Source organism: Delphinapterus leucas, chromosome 1, assembly GCF_059928025.1.
Source record: "Delphinapterus leucas isolate spDelLeu-1000000601 "Yukka" chromosome 1, BTC_Dleu_Yukka2, whole genome shotgun sequence".
In the NCBI taxonomy this organism is placed as follows: domain Eukaryota; kingdom Metazoa; phylum Chordata; class Mammalia; order Artiodactyla; family Monodontidae; genus Delphinapterus; species Delphinapterus leucas.
In genome coordinates, this window is record NC_143129.1 from 93876497 (window position 1) to 93899204 (window position 22708).

The 22708-nt window shown below is 57.9% G+C and overlaps 1 protein-coding gene across 3 annotated transcripts in view; it reads right to left on the reverse strand.

Annotated features, from left to right (window-relative positions):
* KCNC4 (potassium voltage-gated channel subfamily C member 4) overlaps positions 1-20601 on the reverse strand; it is a 43244-nt gene extending 22643 nt beyond the window's left edge. The window contains exons 1-3 of one of the 3 annotated variants that reach the window (XM_022584119.3): positions 18527-20601; positions 6690-7626; positions 4473-4676 (exon numbers count right to left, since the gene is read on the reverse strand). In XM_022584119.3, the coding sequence (XP_022439827.2) occupies positions 4473-4676; positions 6690-7626; positions 18527-19195 (1810 nt within the window). In that variant the 5' untranslated portion in view covers positions 19196-20601. Of the gene's footprint in view, positions 1-1988; positions 4677-6689; positions 7627-18526 lie in introns of those variants that run through there. The other 2 variants (XM_022584118.3, XM_022584117.3) reach the window with 2 other exon arrangements.
* Positions 20602-22708: the final 2107 nt, after the last annotated feature.

The window sequence follows — 22708 nt, forward strand, 5'->3', positions numbered from 1 at the left end:
CAAGGCACTAGGGGCTCCAGCCTGGCACTCCTGCATCATGTCGCCCAGAGACATCTGTGCCCACCACGGGGGTGCCGTGAGCATGCCCGTCCCTGTGGGAGGGAAGAGAGGGAAGGAGGCGGTGGGTGCCGTGGAAACTTGGGCTCCTGACAACTTGAGGGCTGCCACAGAAATAGCCGCCTCAGTTCCCTGAACCAGAAAGGCAAGTGAGAGGAGAAAACAGCTGTGGTGCCCGTGCTACACCGGACACCCAGCTCCTTGTGTCCGTGTCAGAGCCAGGACCCCTGCACCAGGGAGCCCGGCCGGAGCAGGACCGAACCCATCCCCCCGGAGGAGAAGCTGGGTTCTCAGACTGGGCTGGAAGGGTAGAAGGTGCCCTGCTCTCCAGGGCTTCCCTCTCCGTGTCCCCTTCTGAGGGGCAGTGACATGGATGCCCCTGTATCTTCTCAGCTCTTCTTCTCGTCATTCTGAGAGCAAGCAGGAGGCAGGCCCCACAGACCACAGCAGGGCTGGGGGAGCCGAGGACCCACCTTGCACAGACTTTTCTGGAAGGGATACTCCTGTGTCTGCCCAAGGCTGAAGAAGGCACTGAAATGGGGATGCTCCTGGAACAGGCTCTTCATCAACCCTCCAACCCCATGAAACAGTCTGACCTTTCCGCCCAGCTCACCTTTTGGGGTGGCCTCCAGAGTCCCCAGCCTCCTGCCAAGTCCCAAAATGCTGTCTGGCGGTACCTATCTCTGCCCACTCTGGAAGGAGCAGACATGGACCTTCCTTAGTCATTCCCTCGACCAAGTTGCATAATCTGACTCTAAAAATTGCCAGGCACACGGCTCCGCTGCCAGGTCTAATTCCCATCAGGTGAAACAGGCAATGCCTTGGCTGAGGTGTTCCGAGTTCCTGGGCTGAGGAGGTCCTGGAGAGCCTGGCTGGTGCGCTGGGGAGGGGCCCCCTGCGGCTCGGCCCACCCTGGGCGCGGCAGGCTGCCCGTCAGCGAGCTGGTGGGGGCAGGATGGCTTCAGTCCCTACACTTCCCCTCAGCTGCCCCTGCCCAGGGTGCACCCCTGCTCACTCAATGACTCACAGACCTGTGTGCTCCCTGGCTCGTTAGGTAAATGAATACACTTAATTATAGAAATTAGATGAGTCTCCGGTTCTGGCAGCGATACAGAGCACAGAGGCTGGGTGGGAGCGGCAGGTGACTCAGAGGCAGGGCTGGGAGTTGGAGGGAGCAGCAGAGGAAGAAGAATTGTCGGGGAAGCAGAGGAAGCAGCGTGGCAAGCGATACTGCAGCTCGGGGTGCAGATGGGATGCTGGGCTCCGCTGCTGGGCGCCACCCCGAGAGGAGGACATCCCCGCGCCTACGCAGCCAATCCTTGGGCTCTGACTCTAGGAACTCCCACCTGCACCCCATGGCAGGGCTGGAGAACATCAGGTGGCACCGCTCCCCCAAGGAGTCAAGCCCTCACACACTGGCAGAGATGCCCCAGGGGACAGCCTTATTCCTGGCCGGTCTGGGTGTGGGATTGACAGACAGACAGACAGAGATGTTCAGTTGCAGGCTGTTTGGTTACTTGTTGAAGGCCCCGAGGGATGGAAATGCATTTGCTGTGATCTAGGTGGGACCCTGCGGGGGAGGCAGGGCCCAGAGACACAGTCCTGGGGGTGACGGCACCCTCAGCTCAGGACGGGAGCGAGCGGGATAGAAGGCCTGCAAGTAATCTCTCCCTCACTCTCAGGTCCCAGAGCTGGACATTTTGGGGAGCTGGGTGCTGTGGAGGAGAGGCCTGGGGGCCTGAGTTCTCCTGCATCCCGCTGTCTCCCGCAGGCCCAGGAGGGACGAGGGCTGGAGGCATGTGAGTGTGCCTGTTTGTGCGCGTGCGCCCAGGGGCGGGGTGAGCCGAGGGTGCAGCTACGGGGCTGAGTGTCCAGGGGGTGGGCTGGGGAGGGCGTGGAAGGGGTGGGCGAGCAGAAGCTTTCTTGGGGGGGTAGGGTGAGCTGTACCGCGATGCCAGTTGAGATAGCCCCAGACTGGTTCCAGCAGCTCCTGCTGTGCTGTTTAGGCTCCGGGACTTTTCACAGCCTTGGTGAAGAAAAGGCACGTGGGTCAGAGGGGCACAGCTCCTTGCCTGAGATGCTCCATGGGATCCACGTTCCGGGGACCCTACAGGGCGGGCAGCCCCGGGACTGGGTGGAAGGGTCTGGTCCCCCTGGGAAAGGCTCCCTGAGTCTCTCTGGTCTCTGGATGGACCCCTGGGCCCCACACTCAGCTGACCTTTGCCCTATCATTGTCCCCAGGTAGGTTTCCCTCCAGTTGCATGAAGCCCCTACAGCCCTCAGTACCCTCCTTACTCAACCCTAAGACGCCCTAATTAGCACTCACCACTTTCCTTCCAGGGAGTTCACCTTCAGTCACATGCACCTACAGGGTCACATGGGGTCTGTGCTGGTGGCCGGAGGAGGCCTGGGCCCACTCACTCCTGGGCCTGAATGTAGCCCAAGTGCAGAGAAGTGTGGCGTGGTCTGGCACGGGGAAAGTTGCCGAGCGCGCACTGGGAGTTTGGCGATGCTAACTGCCACGCTTGCTTAGCAGGGCCTGTTTCCCAGCAACCCACCTGTTCCCTCTCGAAGGTCACTCTAATTGGCTGAGCTACATGCTTATTGCCAAGAAGCAGTGTGGAGGCATCTTGAAAATAGAGCAGCCGGGCCCCACAAGCAGCCAGAGAGATACGACATGGTGGGACGCAGGCTCCCCAGCCCCATGCGTGCACACACACAGTCTCCTCCTTAGATGGGACCTGTTCCCCAGGCCCTCATGGTCCCTGTTCTGACTTGCAAGCTCACAGCCTCCTGCGCACCACCACTTCCACTGAGCCCCTCACCACTCTGGATGAAAACAGGGGTGATCAGGACTCAGTTCTGTTTGCTCAAGTCCTACGTGGGGGGTGGGGTCCCCTTCACCCCACCTTCTACACCATCCACTTAGCGCGCTCCAGCCAGAGCAAGACTCTGGGTCTGAACTAGGACACAATGGAAGCCACAGCACGTTTGGGGTGGGGCAGGAGGGAGAGGCACATCCAGAGCCCGAGGAGTGGGCTACACACAGAGGCCAGGGTTGACCAGAAGAACACAGAAGAGGGTGTAAGGAGTCTGAGCACCGTCCATCTGCAGCCCTTTAGCTGAGCCTCCGGGCCACCTCCAGGTTCCAGGTTGCTGCTCCTGCTTCTGCCACCCAATAGGACACGTGCCCAGCAAAGCAGGATGCACACCTCTCAGGTCTTGGTTAGGGTCAGGGTGCCCTGGGGATCCCTTGGGGACAGTGGCGCTGAGGAAGCCAGGGAAAGGGACTGGGAAGGTATCCCTGGAGGCTGCCTGGGCTGGGCAGGCCAAGGGACATCCCTGGGGGGACAGAGACATCACAGGCTATTCCTACAGCAGCCACTGCCCCTGCCTCACTCAACCTGCCTTTGGTCTGGGGTTTGGGGATGGTGGGAAGTGGCGACGGGGTGTTGGGCTGAAAGAAGGTTAGTTAAGAAGTGGCCTGCAAACCCAGGGAAGAGCTTTTAGCGGGGAGAGTTGGGGTTTATCCTGAAACTAGGCAGGCTGTTTAGAGAGATTAGGTCACAGCGACAAGGCAGGAAAAACAAAAAAGTGACGAGGAGCTGGGCAGAAGGGACACTTGGCCTTAAGAGCCCTGGCTCTCAGCCACCACTGGCTCTCAACCATCCCTAATCATTTCGGTCCCACTTTTTCAGGCCAGGAATCCCTAGCTCCACTGACCAGCTTCTGCATGGGGTCTGCTGATGGCATTTCAGCCTTCCCTTGAACTTGCCAAATCCTTCAGAACGCACTTCAGAGGGGAACCACTCTCCCTGTCCACCCCTCCCCCTGGTCACCCTTCTGGCTCTACCCGGAGTGAACAGTTCCATCTCAGGGGCTTGCAGATTTCGGCTGCAGAACCCCCAGTGCAGGACGGAGGAGGTGGGGCCTGAGCCAGGCTCTCTGAAGACCTCACACCAGCACCCCACTCTTACCCTGACTCCTGAGTGTGTTGGCATCTCCCAGGACTACTTACTCGGGGAAGCCTGAGCTGTGTTTAAGGGAGGCCTAGGGGAAGGCTGGCAATGGCCATGAGAAGCCAGGCCTGAAGACCACTGCAAGAACCAGAGGAAGAGAGGCAATAAAATGGAGGGGGCGGCAGGAGCCTCGATCTGGGGTCCCCTCACCCTCTAGCACTTGTCTTCTCCTGGGGGAACCCAGGGGGCTCTGTGTATCTTCTGGGGATGCTGCAGGCCTTTCTAATCCGGGAACTGGAATATCGGGGGACCCATCCTAAAAGCGAGGGTGCATCCGAGGCAGAGGAGATGGTGTCCATGGCCTCAGAGGAGGAGGAGACCTCAAGCTCCATGGGGGACACTGGGGAGACTCAGCTCCGTGGGGGCTAACCCCCTGCCCAGCCTGGGGAGCCATACCTTTCCGGACACTACCATCGGCACAGGCAAAGTCCCCAGCGCTGAGCAGGAAGCAGGCAGCTGCCTTCTTGTTTCTGTCTCGGGTGCCGGAGCGTCGCAGGGCCCGGCGCTCCTCTGGGGTGCGGGCGGAGGCCAGGGGCTGGGTGAGGCCGGCTCCCTCCTCGTCTGACAGCACCGCGCTGGCATCGCCGTTCTGCTTGGAGTCTAAAGGGGCAGACAGAAGGAAGGCTGCATGAGGGCTGATCCCAGACCTAAAGCATCACTTACCCAACCCGAGGGGAGAGTGTTGCCGGAGCCAGGGAGTGGGTCTGGTCCTGGGGGGCAGGGGACAGGATGTGGGCTTCCCTCCCAGCCTTGGCCAGGGCCACAGATACCCTAAAAGCAGGGATTCCCCAAGTTGGCCCTCTGAGATCAGTCCAAGGCAGGCAGCAGAGTCGGCTTCCTCCCTGGGTCCGGCTCAGGCTGACACGCGGGTGAGTTTGCATTCCCTAGGAGAATGTCTGGCTTGTTGGGGTGAGGGGAGCACTGCCAGGGCTAAACTGTTAGTGTGGCGTCCGCAGCTGTCTTCCTGGACCACCCGAAGGCACTTGTTCGCCAGGCATCCAAGCCAGAGTCAGTGCCTGAAGGATTTAAAGCCCTGTGCTCTCGGGGCTCCCCTGTGTCTGGGGAGGACCCCGAGGGGAAGAGGCTGCAATTCAGCTCCTACTGCTGTGGTCTCTAGTCCCACCCCTGCTCCGCCAGGCACGCAGCAGCACAGATGAAGCTGAGCCCTGGGATCTGGAGAAGGGGCACTCCTTGGTCTGAAGGCAGTGGCCAGGAATGCCCTTTCTGTGACCGAGCAGTTAGGGTCAGGCTAAGGAACGGCTCATGGCGCCGTAGGTATTGCGGAGCCAGCCTAGGGACTTGTACATTTTGACATTAAGTTACCCTCTGAGCCCTGAATGGACCTCAGGGTAGAGCTGAAATTCCCTGGGGTACTGGCTGGGAGATTTATGTTCAGGGATTGGGGAAGAGGGTACCATTATGGTGGGGGAGAAGAGGGGGGCCTAATGGGTACCGTTCCATCAAGGTCTTTGAAAGACCCGGGCCCTTGAACGACCCCAGGGAGTGAGTGGCTCCAGCACGTAGGATGGGCACCCACCAACAGGCCACAGGTGAATGTCCCAAGTCAGGCACCTCCCCACAAGGACGAGTCCCACTTTGCCCCCAGAGCCGAGACAGGAGCTGCTACCTTAGTCTCCTGGCACCACCCCATCCCCCCGCTCCCCAACGGCCTGGCATCTGACGGCCCCCCCATGCTAGGAATCCCACACCTCCCTCAGGAGCCCATCCCGTACCTAACAGATGGGTTCCCACTCTCCAACCTAACTTCACGTTGCTGTGGGTGAAGCCAATTTCCTTTCACTCTTGACTCAGGTAGAAGCAAGCTTTCCTGGGGTGGCCTTTCTCATCCTTGAAGAGCACGATTCAGACCCTCAAGTCCTCCCGTTCCAGGATGCAGCTACCAGTTTCTTCCACCTTCCCTCTCCCCTCTCCCAACACTGCCTGGGCTGCTCCCTCTTGGTTCCCTTCCGTCCCATGTTAAACCCCGAGCCCAGGACTCAGTCTAGCTTGTGCCAAACAGAAGGCAGACTCCCACTGCCATTACGTTATCACATTTATCAGGCCAAGAGACACTAGGCTGGAACGTTTGGAAAGAAATGATTCATGTGTTGATTCTCCTCAGAAGAACAGCTGCCCGGCTCTCCAGCTAATAAAGACAGTGCCTGATGTCTGTAAAGTGCTTTTAACTTCTTAAGGCACTTTCACGGCCATCATCCATCTGGGTCTCGTCAAAGTCGGGGTAAGACATTGACAGCATTCCCGTTTTACAGGTGAGGAGTCTATGCCCAGAGAGGGTGAGTAACTGGCCTGTGGGCACACAGCACAATGGCCAAGAAGGGATTAGAAACCCAGGCTTCTAATTTACAGCCCCACGCACTGCCCAGAGCAGCCTAAATTTAGGGGGATACTCACTCCACGGAGCCTGATGTTCAGGAAGCTATCAGAGAATAGATATTCAGCCTCCATACCGTGCCCTCATAAAGGCACGCCTTATATTTCGGGAAGCCCAGAGCAATAAAAGCACAATCCCAAGTTCCAAGGGCTGAGTTTCCCCTGGGAACTCCCCTGGCCACTGGGGGAGAGGTGGCTTTCCTTCCCAACCCCCAAGCTCACCTGCCCGTTTCCTCTCAACCACACCCTCTTCTGGGGCAGGGGGGCTGGCATCACTGTAGGTACTGTCCCTGGGCGAGGTCTCCTGCGACTTGCAGTAAATGGGTGACTCCAGCTGGGGCGGCCGAGGTACGTGCTTCTTCCGTTTCTTGGGCAGCTTCTGCTTGGCCATGGCCAGAGAGTAGTACATGCCGAAGTTGTTGACAATGACAGGCACGGGCATGGCAATGGTGAGCACGCCGGCCAGTGCACACAGCGCCCCCACCAGCATGCCTGACCACGTCTTGGGGTACATGTCCCCGTAGCCCAGCGTCGTCATGGTGACCACGGCCCACCAGAAGCCGATGGGGATGTTCTTGAAGTCGGTGTGATCATTGCCCCGCGGGTCGGAAGGCCTGGCGCCGATGCGCTCCGCGTAGTAGATCATGGTGGCGAAGATAAGCACGCCCAGGGCCAGGAAGATGATGAGCAGCAGGAACTCGTTGGTGCTGGCGCGCAGGGTGTGGCCCAGCACGCGCAGCCCCACGAAGTGGCGCGTAAGCTTGAAGATGCGCAGGATGCGCACGAAGCGCACGACGCGCAGGAAGCCCAGCACGTCGCGAGCCGCCTTGGAGGACAGGCCGCTCAGCCCCACCTCCAGGTAGAAGGGCAGGATGGCCACGAAGTCGATGATGTTGAGCAGGTTCTTAACGAAGTCCAGTGTGTCGGGGCAGCACACGATGCGCACCAGGAACTCCAGCGTGAACCACAGTACGCACACTCCCTCGATGTAGGTCAGGATGGGCTCCGTTTCCACCTCCCGCCGGAAGCGCACACTGGTAGTATTCCCCACTCTGTGGATCTCCGTCACGTTGCGGTCGATGTTGAAGGCCTCGTGCGTCTCCAGGCAGAAGGTGGTGATGGACACCAGGATGAAGAAGAGAGAGGCAAAGGCCACCACCTATGGGCGGGGAGGAGAGTGAAGGCAGCTGTCACGGACAGATGCACCCGCAGGGACTGGGCCCTCGGCCCGTAGAGGGAGGGGCCGTGGGTCACCAGGCAGTCTGTTAGGTGGTGAGAGGTGGGATTAAGGTACACAGTCAGGGGCTGGAATTCCCTCCCCAAAGGGTCTTCATCCCTCTGCTTGCGTGCTTTAAGGCAGTACGTCCCAATCCTTGTCATGGTGCACAGAAGTTAGAGGCTGCCTTTAGCTGGAAGGAACTGAACAGAGGACTATAGCTGCCTGGCCCTGCCTACTGCCTAGTTCTGCCCACCTCTAACCTGATCGTGCTTTGAGGCTTCTCAAACTGTAATGGCTGTATAAATCCTCCAGGAACCTTGTTAAAATGCCATTCTGACTCAGGAGGTCTGGGGCAGGGCCTGTGATTCTGCATTTCTAACAAGCTTTCAGGTGAGGCTGCTTGCCCACAGACCACACCTCAAGTAACTAGGCTTTAGGGCAGTAAAGTGACCTGGACCAGCAGCGTAAGCATCACCTGGGAACTAGTTAGAAATGCAAAGCCTCGGGCCCCACCCCAACCTACTGAATGACAACTGCTGGGCAGAGGGTCCAGTAACGTTTCAACAATCTTCCAGGTAATTCTGATACACACTAAATTGCAAGGGCCACTACATTAAGGGGTATGCCTAGAGGCAGGGGGCTGGCATTCTACCTATTAAGCTCCGGCCGTGACTCACCTCCTCAACCCCAAGTCCCAGCCCCTCCTGCCTGCCTCTCACCCTAGGATGTCTGAGCCGACTGCCCAGACAGTGAGAAGCGTCTGAAGAAACACAACCTGCTCCGGGGCAGGAGACAGGGTAGTCTGCCCAGAATAGCCACCCTCCCCTTCCCGAGAACTGACATTTCCTGGGACACTGAGCGCCAACAAAAAATAAACTGCACCCATTGGGATCAGAGTGTGGCAACAGCTGATCTGGACAGCTGCTGGGATCTCGGCTAGAATGGTGACAGCAGCACTCAGCAGAGGAACGGCTGGGTTTAAGTGTCCAATCATTATGAATGGAGATGAAATGCATGTGTAATAACACCAATTACGGAGACTTCATCTGTTATTCATGTGATGCCATTCACCACTGTCAGGGTGCTCCTTGCTGGAGTCCATGCCCCCTGCTGTTGTCTGTCCTGCTTGGTGGGTGGGGATGGGCTTCCTCCCTGAGCAGCGGGCTGAGCTGATAGATGAGGGAGGACTGTGGCCCCACGACCCCTTGGCAACCCCCATTGCGTGCCCCACTCTGATTTCCACCTGGCCATGGCATTGCCCCGTCTAATGATGCCTCTCAGAGATGCTTTCCTCCCTGCGAGTCTGCACCAAGACGGGTGAGGTGGGTGGGCACAACTCCTTCTTAGTACTGCAAAACACCAGTGGGGAATACAGGGGGATCTGGGAAAATAAAGCAAGAAGTAGCACATAAAAGGGCTTCTGGAGCAGGAGCGAGTCGGAGGAGGGAACTTTGGGAATGAACATTCATTACCCGGCTATTCTGTGCCTGGCATACTTGGGCACTCTACATGTGTTGTCACCTTCAGTCCTCCCTGTGAGGTAGGCCCCATTATCCCATTTTCCAAAGGAGGAACTGAAGATCAGAGAGGTTATATACTTGCCTAAGGTCACACAGCCTGGAAGGGATGGAAACCAGACTTGAACTCAGCACTGTTTAACTCAGGGGCTGTACCTTCTCTTCACACCTCCCAGGCAGGGTCAATTCACAGACCCAGGAAAGTCTTCTCTGAATTGTCAATACTGCTCCCAGCCAGCTCCCTGATGACTGCTATTTCACTCTCAGGAATGTGTACCTTTGGCTTGAGACAGACACTCGCCACACAGTAAGACTTATTTATACTTGAACACGGACAGGTTGATCAGATAACAGCAAGTTAGGAGAAGCAGGGTAGCAGACCACAGACACGCTTTTCCACTTGACAACTCTGCCTGGAGCTTCTCTTGCCTGCTTCTCCCCCCTGCCCCATGAAGGTGAATTTCAAGTTTCCTTGCTGGTTTCAGTTTTCTTCCCCTGAGAAATGGGCTGTCAAGACAATACAGGTTGACATGGGCATTAGGCAAATAGCTCCAGCCTATGGGCTCTCGAGGGCCATCCAGAGATGAGCCGGTGGAGGCACCTGTCCAGTGGCCACGGTGATGCTGGGAACCCCGAGTCCTGGCACCGCCCTCCCAAGCAGAGGGCATTGGGGTAAGGGATGGGGTCAGCACATCCCAGATCTGCCAGGAAGCCTGGGAAGCAGAAGCTGGTGCTCTTCTGAGGAAAAGTTAGCCAGCAGAGTTGGCCCACCTGGGAGCCCAGCGTGAAGTTAATTGGTGATTTGGAAAAACAAGTTCAGGAAGAGCTGCCAAGGGGCTGAGTAGAGGGCACAGGGAGGGAAGGGAAGGGCAGGGCGGGTGCTGTGGCCAGGGCCACTCTCTCACCAGCAGGGCCAAGGTGCCTTCCTCAAATCCACCCCAAGGGCTCCTTCTGCAGCAGGCCCAGTGGGTGCAAACCACTCCTCCCTCCTGCATTAGGGAACAACCCCCTGAATTCCTGCAGTGTTCACTCTTTTTTTTTTTTTTTTAAAACACAGAACCATCCCATCTATTTACTTCTACCCCTCACTGCCACCCTCTCAGAGGATGCGGACAGGGAAAAGGGAGCCACACGTGTCCATTTCTCAGGGGCAACAGAGGCACGAGACAGGGCAAATGACTTGTTGAGGATTAAACTGAGGCCAGGTCTCTTGACGCACAGCTCAGAGCTCTTTCCTCTTGGCCTCTCTGACCAAACAGATGGGGACAATCCACTCCTCCCTGATGAAACCTACATGGGGCCTCAGTCTCCCTTGCGGCCCCTCCTGGATGGTCCCAGGAAGCCCTCACTCCCTGAGCAGACAGGTAGACCTAAGGCCGAGCGGTGATAGATGCAGTGGCCTGTGCTCTGGCAGGCTGTCCCAGGTGGGTCCCGAAGTTACAGGTACCCCTTCAGGGCCCTAAATTATTCCCCAAGCCAAGTTATTTTGTAAGTGGTGGCCCTGCTTGCAATCGGTGTCTTTCACCGGGGCTTTTCCCTTTCGTGGCAGGGATACTGCTTTCATTCTGCTTTCAACCCTTGACTGGGACCTGAAAGGGACCAGCGAGGAGGCGGCGGCTGCAGCAGCATCGCCCAGCTTAGAGGTCAAGGCCTCACACCTGAGCCTCCTATCCAGTGCCCCCACCCCCCAACCCTGGCCCATCCTGCGAGGCTGGCAGGGCCCCTCAGAGCGCTCCCCATCGGCCCCTGCCACACATGGGGCTGTGCAGCCTCGGGGAGCTGAGACTGAGGGCAAAGGAGAGCTAAGGAGCCCTGGGGTCAGCTGCCTGGGTGCCTCATCCCGGCACTGCTACTCAGCCAGGGAAACGGTGCACTCTGTGCCTGTTTCCTCGCTACAAAGTGGGACACTACTAGCGCTCCCAGTAGTGTTACTGTAGGATTAAATGAGCTTCTACACAGCAAGTGCCTCGCATACAGTAAGTGCTCAATAAATGGTGACAGAGCTGAGGAGGCGAGGGGGCCTCCGTGAACACCCGCGCACAGCTTCTGAGGACGAGTTGGATCTGGAGCCCAAAATATCACAAAGCCTTTGCTTCACAGAAGAGAAAGGGACTCGGAAGGTCATTGAATTCAGTTCCCTTTCTGCTGTTTTACAGGTGATGAAACTGAGGCCTGGGGAGAAGTGACCTGCCTGGTTCCCATGGCCGAAGCTGTCCGTTCCTTCCACTGTGTGGGGACAGAAGCATGGATTCTGCTGGAAGTCAACACTGCCCAAGCAGGGACTTCCTGGCGGTCCAGTGGCTAAGACTCTCCGCTTCCACTGCGGTGGGCGTGGGTTCGATCCCTGGAGGGGGAACTGGCATACTGCATGCCGCACGGTGCAGCCAAAGAAAACAAAAACCGAAACTGCCCAAGCAGAAAACCGCTTGTGTGGACTAGTTCGGCCAGCAGCAGCCCCTCTCCTGCCAGCTGGGAGGACACAGGAGGGTCTCGCCACCCTGGACAGGAGGGTCCTAGCCTCTCTGAAGGACAGTGCTACTCCTTCGAGCTTCCTGCTCCCTTGGGCCCCTCACACTGGCTGGCTGTATCCTGTTGGGGACCCATCTGTCTCCAGAGACCCAGGTGTTTCAGCTGGTGGGCCAGCCCCGTGACCAGCCTCCTTCACTGAGCTCATCCCACAACTGTCCTTGGCGGAAATGTAAAGTCACACACTTCTGGACGCAAGTCCGGCTCTGCAACTTACTGCCCAGACCTTGGGCAAGTTACTTACCCTCTCTGAGCCTTAAGATCTTTGTTCATAAAATGGAAAATTGAGTACCTACTATGTGCCAGACACTGTTCTGGATGCTGTGGAACAGTAGGAAACAAAACACCCCTGCCCCTTAGACCTTCCATTCCAGTGGAAGGAGACTGTCAACAAATAAGTAGAGTATGTCAGATGGTATAAGAGGGAGAAAAATAAAGAGAAAGGAGGTTAAGAAGTGTGAGGGTGGGGGAGCTATTTCAAATAGGGTGGTCAGGCAAGGCCTCAGTGCCAAGGTGACATCGAAGCAGAGACCTGAAGGAGTGAGGGAATGAGTTACGTGAAGATCCAGCAGAACTCCAGAGGCAGCCGGGACAGGCAGTGCAAAGGCCCTGAGGCTACCAGCATACTTCATGTATTGACGGGATAAGAGTACCTATCTTATAGGGTTATTTTGAGGATTAAAAGAAATGATATTTGTAAAACTTAGCACCGAGCCTAGAGTGGCTCAGAAATCTGGCAGAGGCTGGGTTGGGGGGGGTGGGGAGGAGGTGACAGACACCAGTCATTGGGAACTGCATACAATCAGCAGGAGCAGGGGAGGGGAGCCCAAGGAGGAAGGGCCAAGGAGACAGATGGACAGATAAACATAAGAAGACTCATGCCCAAAAACCTATATTAAGGATGAAGTGTAGGAGAAGAGAAATTTGAGAACACAGCCAAAGACACTTGCAGAGGAAGATCTGAGGGGATGGGATGAGGAGCTGAGCCTTCTGGGGAAGTGAGATCCTAGTGCCCAGGTGGTGCTGGAAAGGGAGTGGGCAGCCCTGCGGGCTGAGAAGCAGGGAAGGAGAGGAAGTCTGCCAGGCAAGGCATCTCTGAGCTGTCCCTGGGCTCCTGGGTGAGGACCTGTACTATGATGCCCAGGTCCCAGCCGAGGGACCCCAGCTCCTCTCCCTTCATGGGCTGCCCAAGAGCAGAACCTGGCTGGCCCTGGGCCTTCCCATCCTGAGCCAGGACCCTCTGGTTCCAGTGTCAGAGCCAGCCTCTACCATGCCCAGCCCCTGCCAAGTTAGCACCTGGGGCCTCTCAGGGCCACGTGGCTGCCTAGAGCCGATGAGTCCCAGAAGGAATTCAGGCCAGTCCATATCACTGGCCAAGAACTTATCCAGACAAATGCAATTCCAGGTTCTTGCCTATCTGTCAAAACACCCCTGCCCCTTAGACTTTCTGTCCCATGCTGTCCTATCTCTGCTCTGGCTGGTCGCCTGGCCAGGAAATTCCCTTCTTCACTAACTCTGCATGGTTAAGCACTACCCACACTGAATATTTATTTATATATTTATTTATAACTGGCTTCCTTCTAAAAATTATTTAAGGAAGCTAAGTCACTATCACGCAGGGCCTACCCAGTTTAACTTCTATTTCCTTGTTGAAGCTTCCCTGCATACCAATCCCCCTCCAAACAAAACCTCATCTCACACAGAGGTGGGATTTATCACTTCCCCCTCTCACCTTCTACTGAACTTCATTTTTTAAGACTACTGTGGCCCCTCTCCTGATCTATCTTGTATTATTATTACCATTTCTTGTCACTCAGTTTTCCCCAACTGCCACCTACTCCACCTGATCTGGTTCTCTTTAGGAACAGGGACCACCTCTAACTCGTCTTTATATTTATAGAGGCCAGCCTGGCGTCTGGCAGGTAGTAAGTGCTCAATAAATGTTTTCTGAATGACTGAAGCCAAAGTGACTGCCTGCCCCCTCTCCTGGCCCTGGGGAGCCTGTCACGAGGAGAGATCATCGGCCTCACTAACTGGGACTACAGGTGACAAAGGGATGCCTAGGAATCCCTCCAGGCACCTGGGCTCTCAAGACTCTGCCGGCTCTCAGGGGTGGGTCAAGCCAGTTGCCTGATGGGGACCCCTGCCAGGGGCCAGTAACCTTCACCCAGCCCAGAGAAATCCCCAGCAGGGAGCTGGGCCAGGTGGTGGCAGGCTGGCTGCCAAGGAACAAAGTTGGCTTGAGTACCCTTGTGCTCAGCATCCCAGGCTGACGCTGACCACAGGTGGAGGTGAAGGGTCTGGGGGCTCCCGGTTCCCAAGGCCCAGCTGCCTAACTCTGTTCCTGCCTGCTCTTCCCCCAACTCTCCAAAATAGCCCAAGTTTATTTTATCCCTTCCCCCACTTTACACCCCACCCCAAACGGAGACAAACAGAAACACCTCATCATCCAGAGACAAGATGTTCAGAGACAAATGTTGGTCTGTTCAGAGCAAGAGAGGAAAACAGAAAACAAACCCAGGAGGAGACTGGGAGGCTGCCTCAGGGCAGGGGTTGGGGGAGGCCTGCAGCCCTTGGCCTAACATTGCTCCCGTTCCCGGGAAGGCGGTAGAGGGGCTGCCCTGGGGCATGTTGGCACTGCCCCCCTAAGGGTGCTGTGGAAGCTGGGGCACCCAGTCTCCTGGGCTCAGGTTCCTGGCCCTTCCTCACCCAGAGGGCATGGGACTGCGAGTCCTGGCCCTCACTCAGAAGCCTGTCATGCCCACTGACTGGCTGGTCCCAGGCAACACCCAGGCCAGAGAAGCTGGGGCCTTCAGACGGGGTGTGAGCAGGAAGCGAGCTCTGCATGTCCTTCCGAGAAGGCCTCGGTTTCATTCCTCTGCCTGGGCCACGGAACACCTAGTCTCTTCTCTTAACCAAGCCCCCTTTCTTTTTGTCCTATAAAAAGCCCCACAGTGAGGGAAAGAAAGAAAAAGCAAGCTCAGGTGTGAGCAATTCTAGGGAGCAAGGAGACGGGGGCTTTAGTTTGGAGGGAGAAGTGAAGGAAGGGATGGGAGGAGAGCAGAAGAGCCCTCCCCTCCCGAAGGGCCCTCCTGAAGTCAGAGGCCCTCTCCAAGCAGAAGCCCCAGGAGGCGACCGAAGCAGGGGACAAGCACAGACGTGGATGCACAAGATCTGGGCTTGGATCCTAGTTCTACCACCAGGTATGCGACGTTAAACAAGCTCCTCTGGGTCTCCGTTTCCTTCTCTGTAAGCTGAGGTTAATAATCCCTGCCTCACATGGGTCAGATAAGGTATTAGAAAAAAGTGCAGGTGTGCCAGCACCTGACAACTGGCACAGTGGATGCCCAAGCAGTGTGAAACCCCAGCTGCAGCTGCCTCTTGGGGCAGTGGGATCCTGTGGGGTCACCTCCTCTACTCAGAGGGGAAACGCCATGAGAAAACTCAATCTAGGTACTGATTTAGCCAAAGGAGAGCTATCATCCTTAATAGGGCCGATAACTGGACTAAAGCCAGCTCAGCCCCTGGGACCTCTGGAGACTGGGGATGAGGAAGGTGAGTGTCCCAGGGTCCCATTCATCAGGCCTCCTGTCTGCCCTCAGAAAAGGAGGAAGGCCTGATCCTAGAGCTCCGGTTGCTGCCCAAACCCTGACTGGTCCGCCTCAGTCTGGGAAGCCACCCTCGCCATTGCTGAGCCCTCCCTCTGCCTGGGACCAAGGGCAGAGGGGGACAGGACCAGCCTGCCTCCTGTGCTTGCTCCCAGGTCAGGCCATGGGAACAGAACCACAGCAGCAGCTGTCCATGGACCCAGCCGCTGTGAAAGGAGCAGGGTGAGCACCCAGGCTGGAGCCTGCCTGAACAGGAATGGCTCTGCGGGCCAGGCCGGTAGCTAGGCAACAGGCTCCCATAATCAGCTCAATTCACTTTCCGTTTGTATCTGTTTTGTTCCTGTCATAACGCACTACTCAAATGACCAGCTGCTGTATGCAAAGAGATGCTCTGCCCTTACTGGCCCTCGGTGAGCGCCCCAAGCCCACCGCAGTGCTGCAGGCCCCTCCCTCTTCCTCCAGGGAGGAAGCCGAGGGAGGGAAGGTATGTGCACAGACCCAGGGGAGAGCACAGGGGCAGGGGGTATTATTGGCCTGGCGTAAACAGAGCAGGGCGGGCATACCCCCAGAACCCAGCACCTCAGACCCTCAGGCCTGGAGGCATAACCGAGTAAGTGTCCCTTCTGATGTCCCCAACTGCCCCTGGTTTTCTGATGTCATCCACAGGAGGTACAAAACCTCAGGCCACCTCCCAGACCAGAGTAACGTACGATCCACCTCAAAAAACAGCCGCCTTCAGTGGCAAGAACATGTTATCACCCGAGGAGCAAGGGCTGGGTAGTGAGGGAGCCCGGGCTTTGAGTCACAGCCCACCGCTCTCTAGCTGTGTGACCTCAGGCAAGTTGTTTACCCTCTCACAGCCTCAGTCTATTAAATGGCGATAATACCTCCGCTGTAAGTTTACTGGGAGGATTAGAGATTAACGCAAAGTACCTGCACGGTGTGCTCAATAAATGGCGGTTGTTTATCAATTAATTTTTTAAACTTTTGTATTCTCCCTTGTATGTCCCAGGAACAGCTGAAGGCTTGCCTTTGCCTGTGCCTCTCAGGAGGCAAGACCCTTCTGGCATGAGTGCCACCAAAGCTCCATATGGCTGTGCACACCAGTATTAACAACCAGACGGCAGGATACTTGGGGTGATTTGCCGGCTCTATTATTTATTAGTTAAGGATCTGTGACGACACTTAACACCCCTGAATCCTGGTTTCTTCGTTAAGTGGGAAGAATTTACCCAACCCAGCCCCAAACTTCTGACCTCAACTGGATTGCCCTGGCTGCTGTGATTCTACATCCAAAGGGCCAAGTATCTTGGGCTCCTGGAGGATTTCCAGGGGCTAACCAGGCTCTGAGCTTACTCAGAGAGCCCCGGCTGGACCACTCTGTGGTGAGTTCAGGAGAAAAGAAACTCACTGATGGTACAGCCCCTTGGAATCAAAGGGGGAGGAACCTGAGCAGATGAAAAGTCCTCAGAGGCCCCAGAATGCCCGGAAATAGGGCCCCTAACCACCTCATCTCATTCCTGCCTCCCTGGCTTGCCCCCTTTGCCCCACTCCATCAAGCTAAATCTGCCTTCTCCTCCCCCACCCCCAACTTCGAAAGAGCCTGAAGGATCTGCACTTGACTCTGCCCTCCTGCACACGTCTCTGCCCTCCTGCACACAGCCAAGAGCGAACACTTAGCAAGGTTAGAGGACTGCATGAGAAGCCCATGGGACTCACAGCCAGCCAGGGCAAACAGAAGCAGCACCCTAGCTTTGCTCTCAGTCCCAGAAAAAGGTCCCTACCTTCCAGTGGCTGCCCTGGGATGGTACGCCTCAGCCACTGAGCCCTCTGCCCCTCCCTCCTCTTCCACGCAGGAAATGCATGTGCCCTGGTAGAGCTTTTATGCCAGCCTAGCCCCTCCCTGCAGCCCCGTTTCCCAATCTCCTGCCCTCCCCTGGGGGAGTGTAACTTTTTCTTCCATGACTGGGTTGAGGCCCAGCACAGGAGGTGCTGGGGAGTGCGGCAGGGCTCTGAGACTCACAAACATGACGACTTGGGATGCCAGAGGAAACTACCAGCTTCCACAGCAGGGGGCAGTCCCCAGAACCAACACATCACGCAGCTCTTTCCTGTCTCCCAGACAGACTCCAGCCAGGCTTCAGGCTGCCATCCATGAGATCAGACACCAACCCCCAGGGGTCTCTTTTTTAAAGAATCTAAAGCCATCCTTCATGGGTATTTTTTTCTTTTTAGATGCCCAAGCCTACCTTCCCCTCTACCCGCTTCCACCTAAGCGGGTTAGAGGAAACTGGATTGACTTGGAGAGGGGATGGTGGGAAGGGACTAGATCTTGCCTAAATCAACCTACACTTCTCTCCCCTGCCCCCATCCCCATCACCTATTTCAAGCAGTAACCTGAACCAGGGCTTTCTGGGAAGCCAGTTTGTGCTGCAGTAGAAAGAAAGAAGCGGCAACAGATCTGGGATCATCACCAGGCAGCCTGTGGCTGGCCACTGGCTGCGGGAGCCCCAAGGGCCCGCAACATTAGGCTCTTCCTGTCTGACTCTCCCCTCATCCCAGCAGAGGCCAGGATAACCCAGGTGTCCAGGAAGCCTCAGGGGCGTGGCGTGGGGCAGGCATCTTGACTTATCTTCCTGGGATAAAGAAGGGCTCTCCCAAACCTGGATGAGAGGCCTGGGTCCTGGTCCCAGTTCTGCCTGTTACGGCTGAAGAGGCTGAAACCCGTGTCCCCTTCTCTAGAACTCATAGTTCCCAGCACACTGAGCTGCTGGGGGGATTTCAATGAGATGGGACACAAGGAACTGCCACAGTAGCCACTTACACTCTAGTTTTTTCCCCCAAATCCTGCCTGACTCCAGCACAAGGCCCCACTCCAGTTCTCCAGGACTCTGTCCTTCAGAGGAATTGGGGGTAGATGTAGAGAGGCCACCTGTGCAGGAAGAAGGGGGTGGAAGAGCTCAGCTAAGAGCACCCCACTCGCTGGGAGGGGGATGCCTTAAAGCAGGAGCTGGGATTAGGTCCAAGAAGTAAGCCAGGAGTGCAAAAGTGTGCAATCTCCTGATGAAGCATTGGGGGCGAGGACGATTCCCCTGGGGGCCCATGGAAAGCAGGGGAATTTGGGAGAGAGGCGGTGATAAAAGTCGGTCAGTCTCGGTCCGAGAGAAGACCCAGGCTCCTGCCACTCACCCTGGCCGCCCGGGAGGAGTAGGGATCCTCGAAGAGCGCCCACATGCGGGGCTGCCAGCCGCGGCAGCCTCCGGACCCGGCGCCGGGGCCCGCACCTCCCTCGTGGGGCCCCAGGCGCTGCAGGGCCAGCTCCCGCTCATCGTCGCCAGCCTCGTCGCCGGGCCCCGCGCCCCCGCCGCCTCCGTCTGGGGTCTCGAAGATGTCGAGCGCCTCCTCGGCGTCGCGGTGCTGCCGGTAGGTCATCCAGCAGCAGGGCTCCACGTCGGTCTCGTCGATGCCCCAGAAGGTGAGCTCCTCCTCAAACAGAGGCCCGCACACGTCGGCGGGGCAGTGCAGCTTGCCCGTGCGGTAGTAGTTGAGCACGTAAGCAAAGACGCCCGGGTGCCGGTCGAAGAAGAACTCGCAGCCACCGCCGCCGCTGCTGCCTGCACCACCGCCATCGGACGCGGGCCGGCCTCCGCCGTCGGGATCGGCCAGCCAGGCGAGGCGGGTGCCCGGTAGGGTGCGCAGGGTGCTGCGGTAGGTCTCATGTCGCGTGCCGCCCACGTTGATGATGATCTTCTCCGACGCCTCGCCCTTGGCCATCTCCTCCTTCAGACATGTTTTGGACGGAGGCTTGTTCCCCGACTTGCGCCCGCGGTAGGAGGAGACACACACCGAGCTGATCATAAGAAGCGCTGCGGGGCTTCGGCTTGGGGCGGCCGCTGCCCTCCAAACACCCTTCCAGAGGAGGCAGCGTCAGACGGGGGAGGGGGAGGAGACCAGGAGGAGGCAGGAGGCCGCGGCGGGCCCCTCTGCGGCGTGGCCCTGCCCCTGCCTCCCCCCCGGGGCGCGGAGCGGGAGGAGTTGGATTTCTCGCGGGCACAGGTGGTTGCGGTTTGGGCTGGCAGCGCCGGGGAGGGAGGCGGGAGGGAGGCAGGAGGGGAAAAGGAGAGCCGAGGACCCAAGCGAGGCGCCCGGGAGTCAGGGCTAGCACACACACACTTCCCCCGCTAGCACTGGACACCCAGACGCTCGGGGCCCGGGACACACCCCCTGCACCCCCCAACAGACGGGGAAGCGCACTGTCCAGGCGCACTGCGCGCGCTCACACTCACACGGGCCACCCTCTGGCTCCCAGTCCGCGCCGAGAGACCCGGGAGCTGCGGCGGCGGCGGCGGCGGAAGCAACGCAGCAGCAACAAGTCCTCCAAGCGGCTGCCGGGGCTGGGCCGGCGCTCTCACGGCAGCCGGAGCTCCGCGGGCCCGGGCTGCGTGCGGTCAACACAAGGCGGCGGCGGCGGCATGTGGCCTCTTCCCCCCATTCATAAATCCAGCGCAGGGCACGGATGGCGGGCGGGGCGGAGCGGAACGCGGCGTTCGGGCGGGCGGGTGCTGCGCAGAGCGAGGCGGCACAAGGAAAACAAGCGCGCCCGCAGGAGCGAGCCTCTGGTCCTGCGTCCGCGGCTCGACAGCGGCGGGGAGCTGCGCTGCGCTGGGCGCTGCGCTGCGGGGGCCGTGCCGGGGCGGGGGGGCCTCGGACGGGGCGTCCTGCGCGGCGCCGAGCTTGGGGGCGGGGCAGCTCTCGGGAGCAGGGCTCTGGGCACTGCGAAGGAGTCTCCCGGGCGGTGGCCGAGCGGCCAAGGACACCTGCAGGCTTCCTGGGCTGCGACAAGCGGGAGCCTCAGCGCAGCGCCCCGGCGCCTGGCTCCTGCGATCTGGCGGGGCTGAGAGCCACGCCATCCACGCGTCTACCCATCTCCGGGAGGGGCGCTGGCCTTGGCCCGCAGCAGGGGGCGGGCGAGAGGTGGCCTAGGGTCGGGGGTTGCCTCCACGCCGGTGGGCTGCGGCTCTGGGTGCTCTCCGTCTCCCTCCGGCGTTGGTAGCGGACGCCGCTCTCTGCTGGCGCCTTTTCCTCCCGGCGCCGCCTCGCCCGGGTGCGCCCTCCGCGGAGCGGAGTGGGCGGGGCGCGGCGTGGGGCCGACCCGGCTCGCTGCAGGGCCCCGGCGGCCGAGCTCTGCCTTCCTCCGCGGAGCCGAGCGGAGCCAAGCTAAGCCAGGCGCGTAACCCCCTCGCCGCCTGCACGCCTTGCGCGCCTCCGCCGCCGTCCCCCCCCGCCCCCTTCGGCCCGGCTCCCCGCCTCCCCCGAGCCCAGAGCTCCTCCCACTGCAGTCCTGCTGCCACCTAAGCGCTCTCGACCCCTGACCTCTGACCTGCTCCCGCCCCTTCTGGCAGCTCCTGTTGCCTCGTCCCCACCAAGCTGATCGCTTTGTTGCCGGTTAATTGTGGCTGACTGGAGGCTGGGGAAGAAAGAGCGGAGAGACAGTGTCGCTAGGAGGAGGCTGCCCCCTCCTCCCCCAGACACTGTGTTAGGGCCTCCTGACGACTCCGCCCCCAACTGGGTCCAAGATCCCCGTGGTCTCTATGCTTGCGGCCTCTGTCACAGTCACCGAAGCCCCCGCGGTGGAATAAGGGACCCGGCGGCCTTGGGCAGAGAAGCATCTCCTGGTTTAGGCGGGCGGAAGGAAACCGTAGCCTTGGCGCTGTTATGGGTGTGGGGCAGGTTGCCCTGAAAGATCATTAGGTTAAAGCCGTGGCTTATTATCCTAGGGAGCAACCTCCTGGTTCTGCTGTTTCACTCATTGCAAGCTGACTTTGCCCTTTTCCTGTCTCATCTCCCCTCTCTGACCCTGAGCTCTTCCAGTCCGGACTGCTTTTTCACCTTAATAGCTCCCACAGTGCCTGCCTCTGAGAACCTGTTTGCTAAGTGATTGAGAAGCTGCTGTACCCAAAACATTAGGCACTAGCCCGACTTGACTGGCCTCATCCCAAGAGCAATGTCCAGATTCATTTTTTTTGGTTTGTTTTTAAGTCCAGACCTCTTCCACATCTTTAAATTAATCCTCTTTGTTTTTAATTTAAAAAGAAATTTTTTTTTTACAGTTTCAGGCAAGCCCCCATGTCTGTCCAGATCACCGTAAGAAGGATTTTAAAGCAGAAATGCAAGGTGATTAACACACCTTCCCTGGACACCTGTGCATCACCTGTTTTCCAGCTCAGGCAGTACCTGGCTATACTGGGAGAAACAAGACAGGGGCTTGGGGGTGCTCTGAGGAGAGGTTAGAATAGAAGCCCAGTACAAATACGGGGAATTCTTATAAGCAAAATCTTGTCATTAATGAAGTCAGAAAACCAAAATGATGATGACGATCTGTGACCTGTACTAACATGCAGAAGAGGTAAATACCATCCTGACCTGTAGTCAGAAACGCTCATTTGCTGGCACTCACTTTGTGTCCAGTCTCCCTACCCCTTGGGCCTGATGTCTGCATTTCAGAGTTTAGCTGGCTTTGAGTTTGCTGCAGTGGAAAACAAATCTCCCACTTGTGACTGGGGAGAGAAGACCCAGGACTGGCCAGAAGCTGGAGTGAGGAAGGAAGAACCACAGCACGGTTATTAAAGAATTGACTGCAATGAATAGCTTTAAAGCCCTATCTGGTTGTGTCCTGGCAAACTCCCTTGGGGTCTCTCCCCCACTTTCCATTCTTCAGGCTGGCTGAACTCAGTCATTCCAAGAAAAGGGAGAGGTTGGTGGGGGTGGGTGGGAGAAGTGAAAAATACCATCCCGGCATCCCTCTCCTAAGTCATCTGTTCATTCAGTAAATATTTCTTGAGTACCTACTATGTGCCAGAAGCTGTTCCAGGCCCCGAAAGTCAACAAACAAAACAGAGCCCCTCCAGCCTTGCCCTGGTAAATCTCCACCCTCTTGGTTCTTTCCCTCTGTGCTGTTTGTAGATGGTGAGAAGCATGTGGGGAGATAAGCGGAGGGAGAAAACTGCCAGAGAAAAAGGAGGCCTGGACAGGAGGTCAGAAAGCTGGGGTCGGAGCAGGGGAACCCAGGAAGAGTCACTGAAAACAGAGGGCGCAGCCTGGGAGAGGCAGCGGGGTGAAAGTGCACTGGGTGGGAGGGCCCCTGACTCAGCACACTGCCCGGCTCCTGGAGAAGGGAACTCAGCCAGGCCAGAGGCCTCCAGAGAAGACCTCACCACTTGCTGAAGGTTTTATCCTAGAGCTCTGGGCTAACCTGTTACCTGGGCCTCTGTGGAATTTTCTGGAGGATTCAGCATGCCGCAGCTGGCCTCATAGGGCTTGTCTCCATCAATTCTGTATGTATGAGGTCCTGCTATTTCCGAAAAGCTCAGA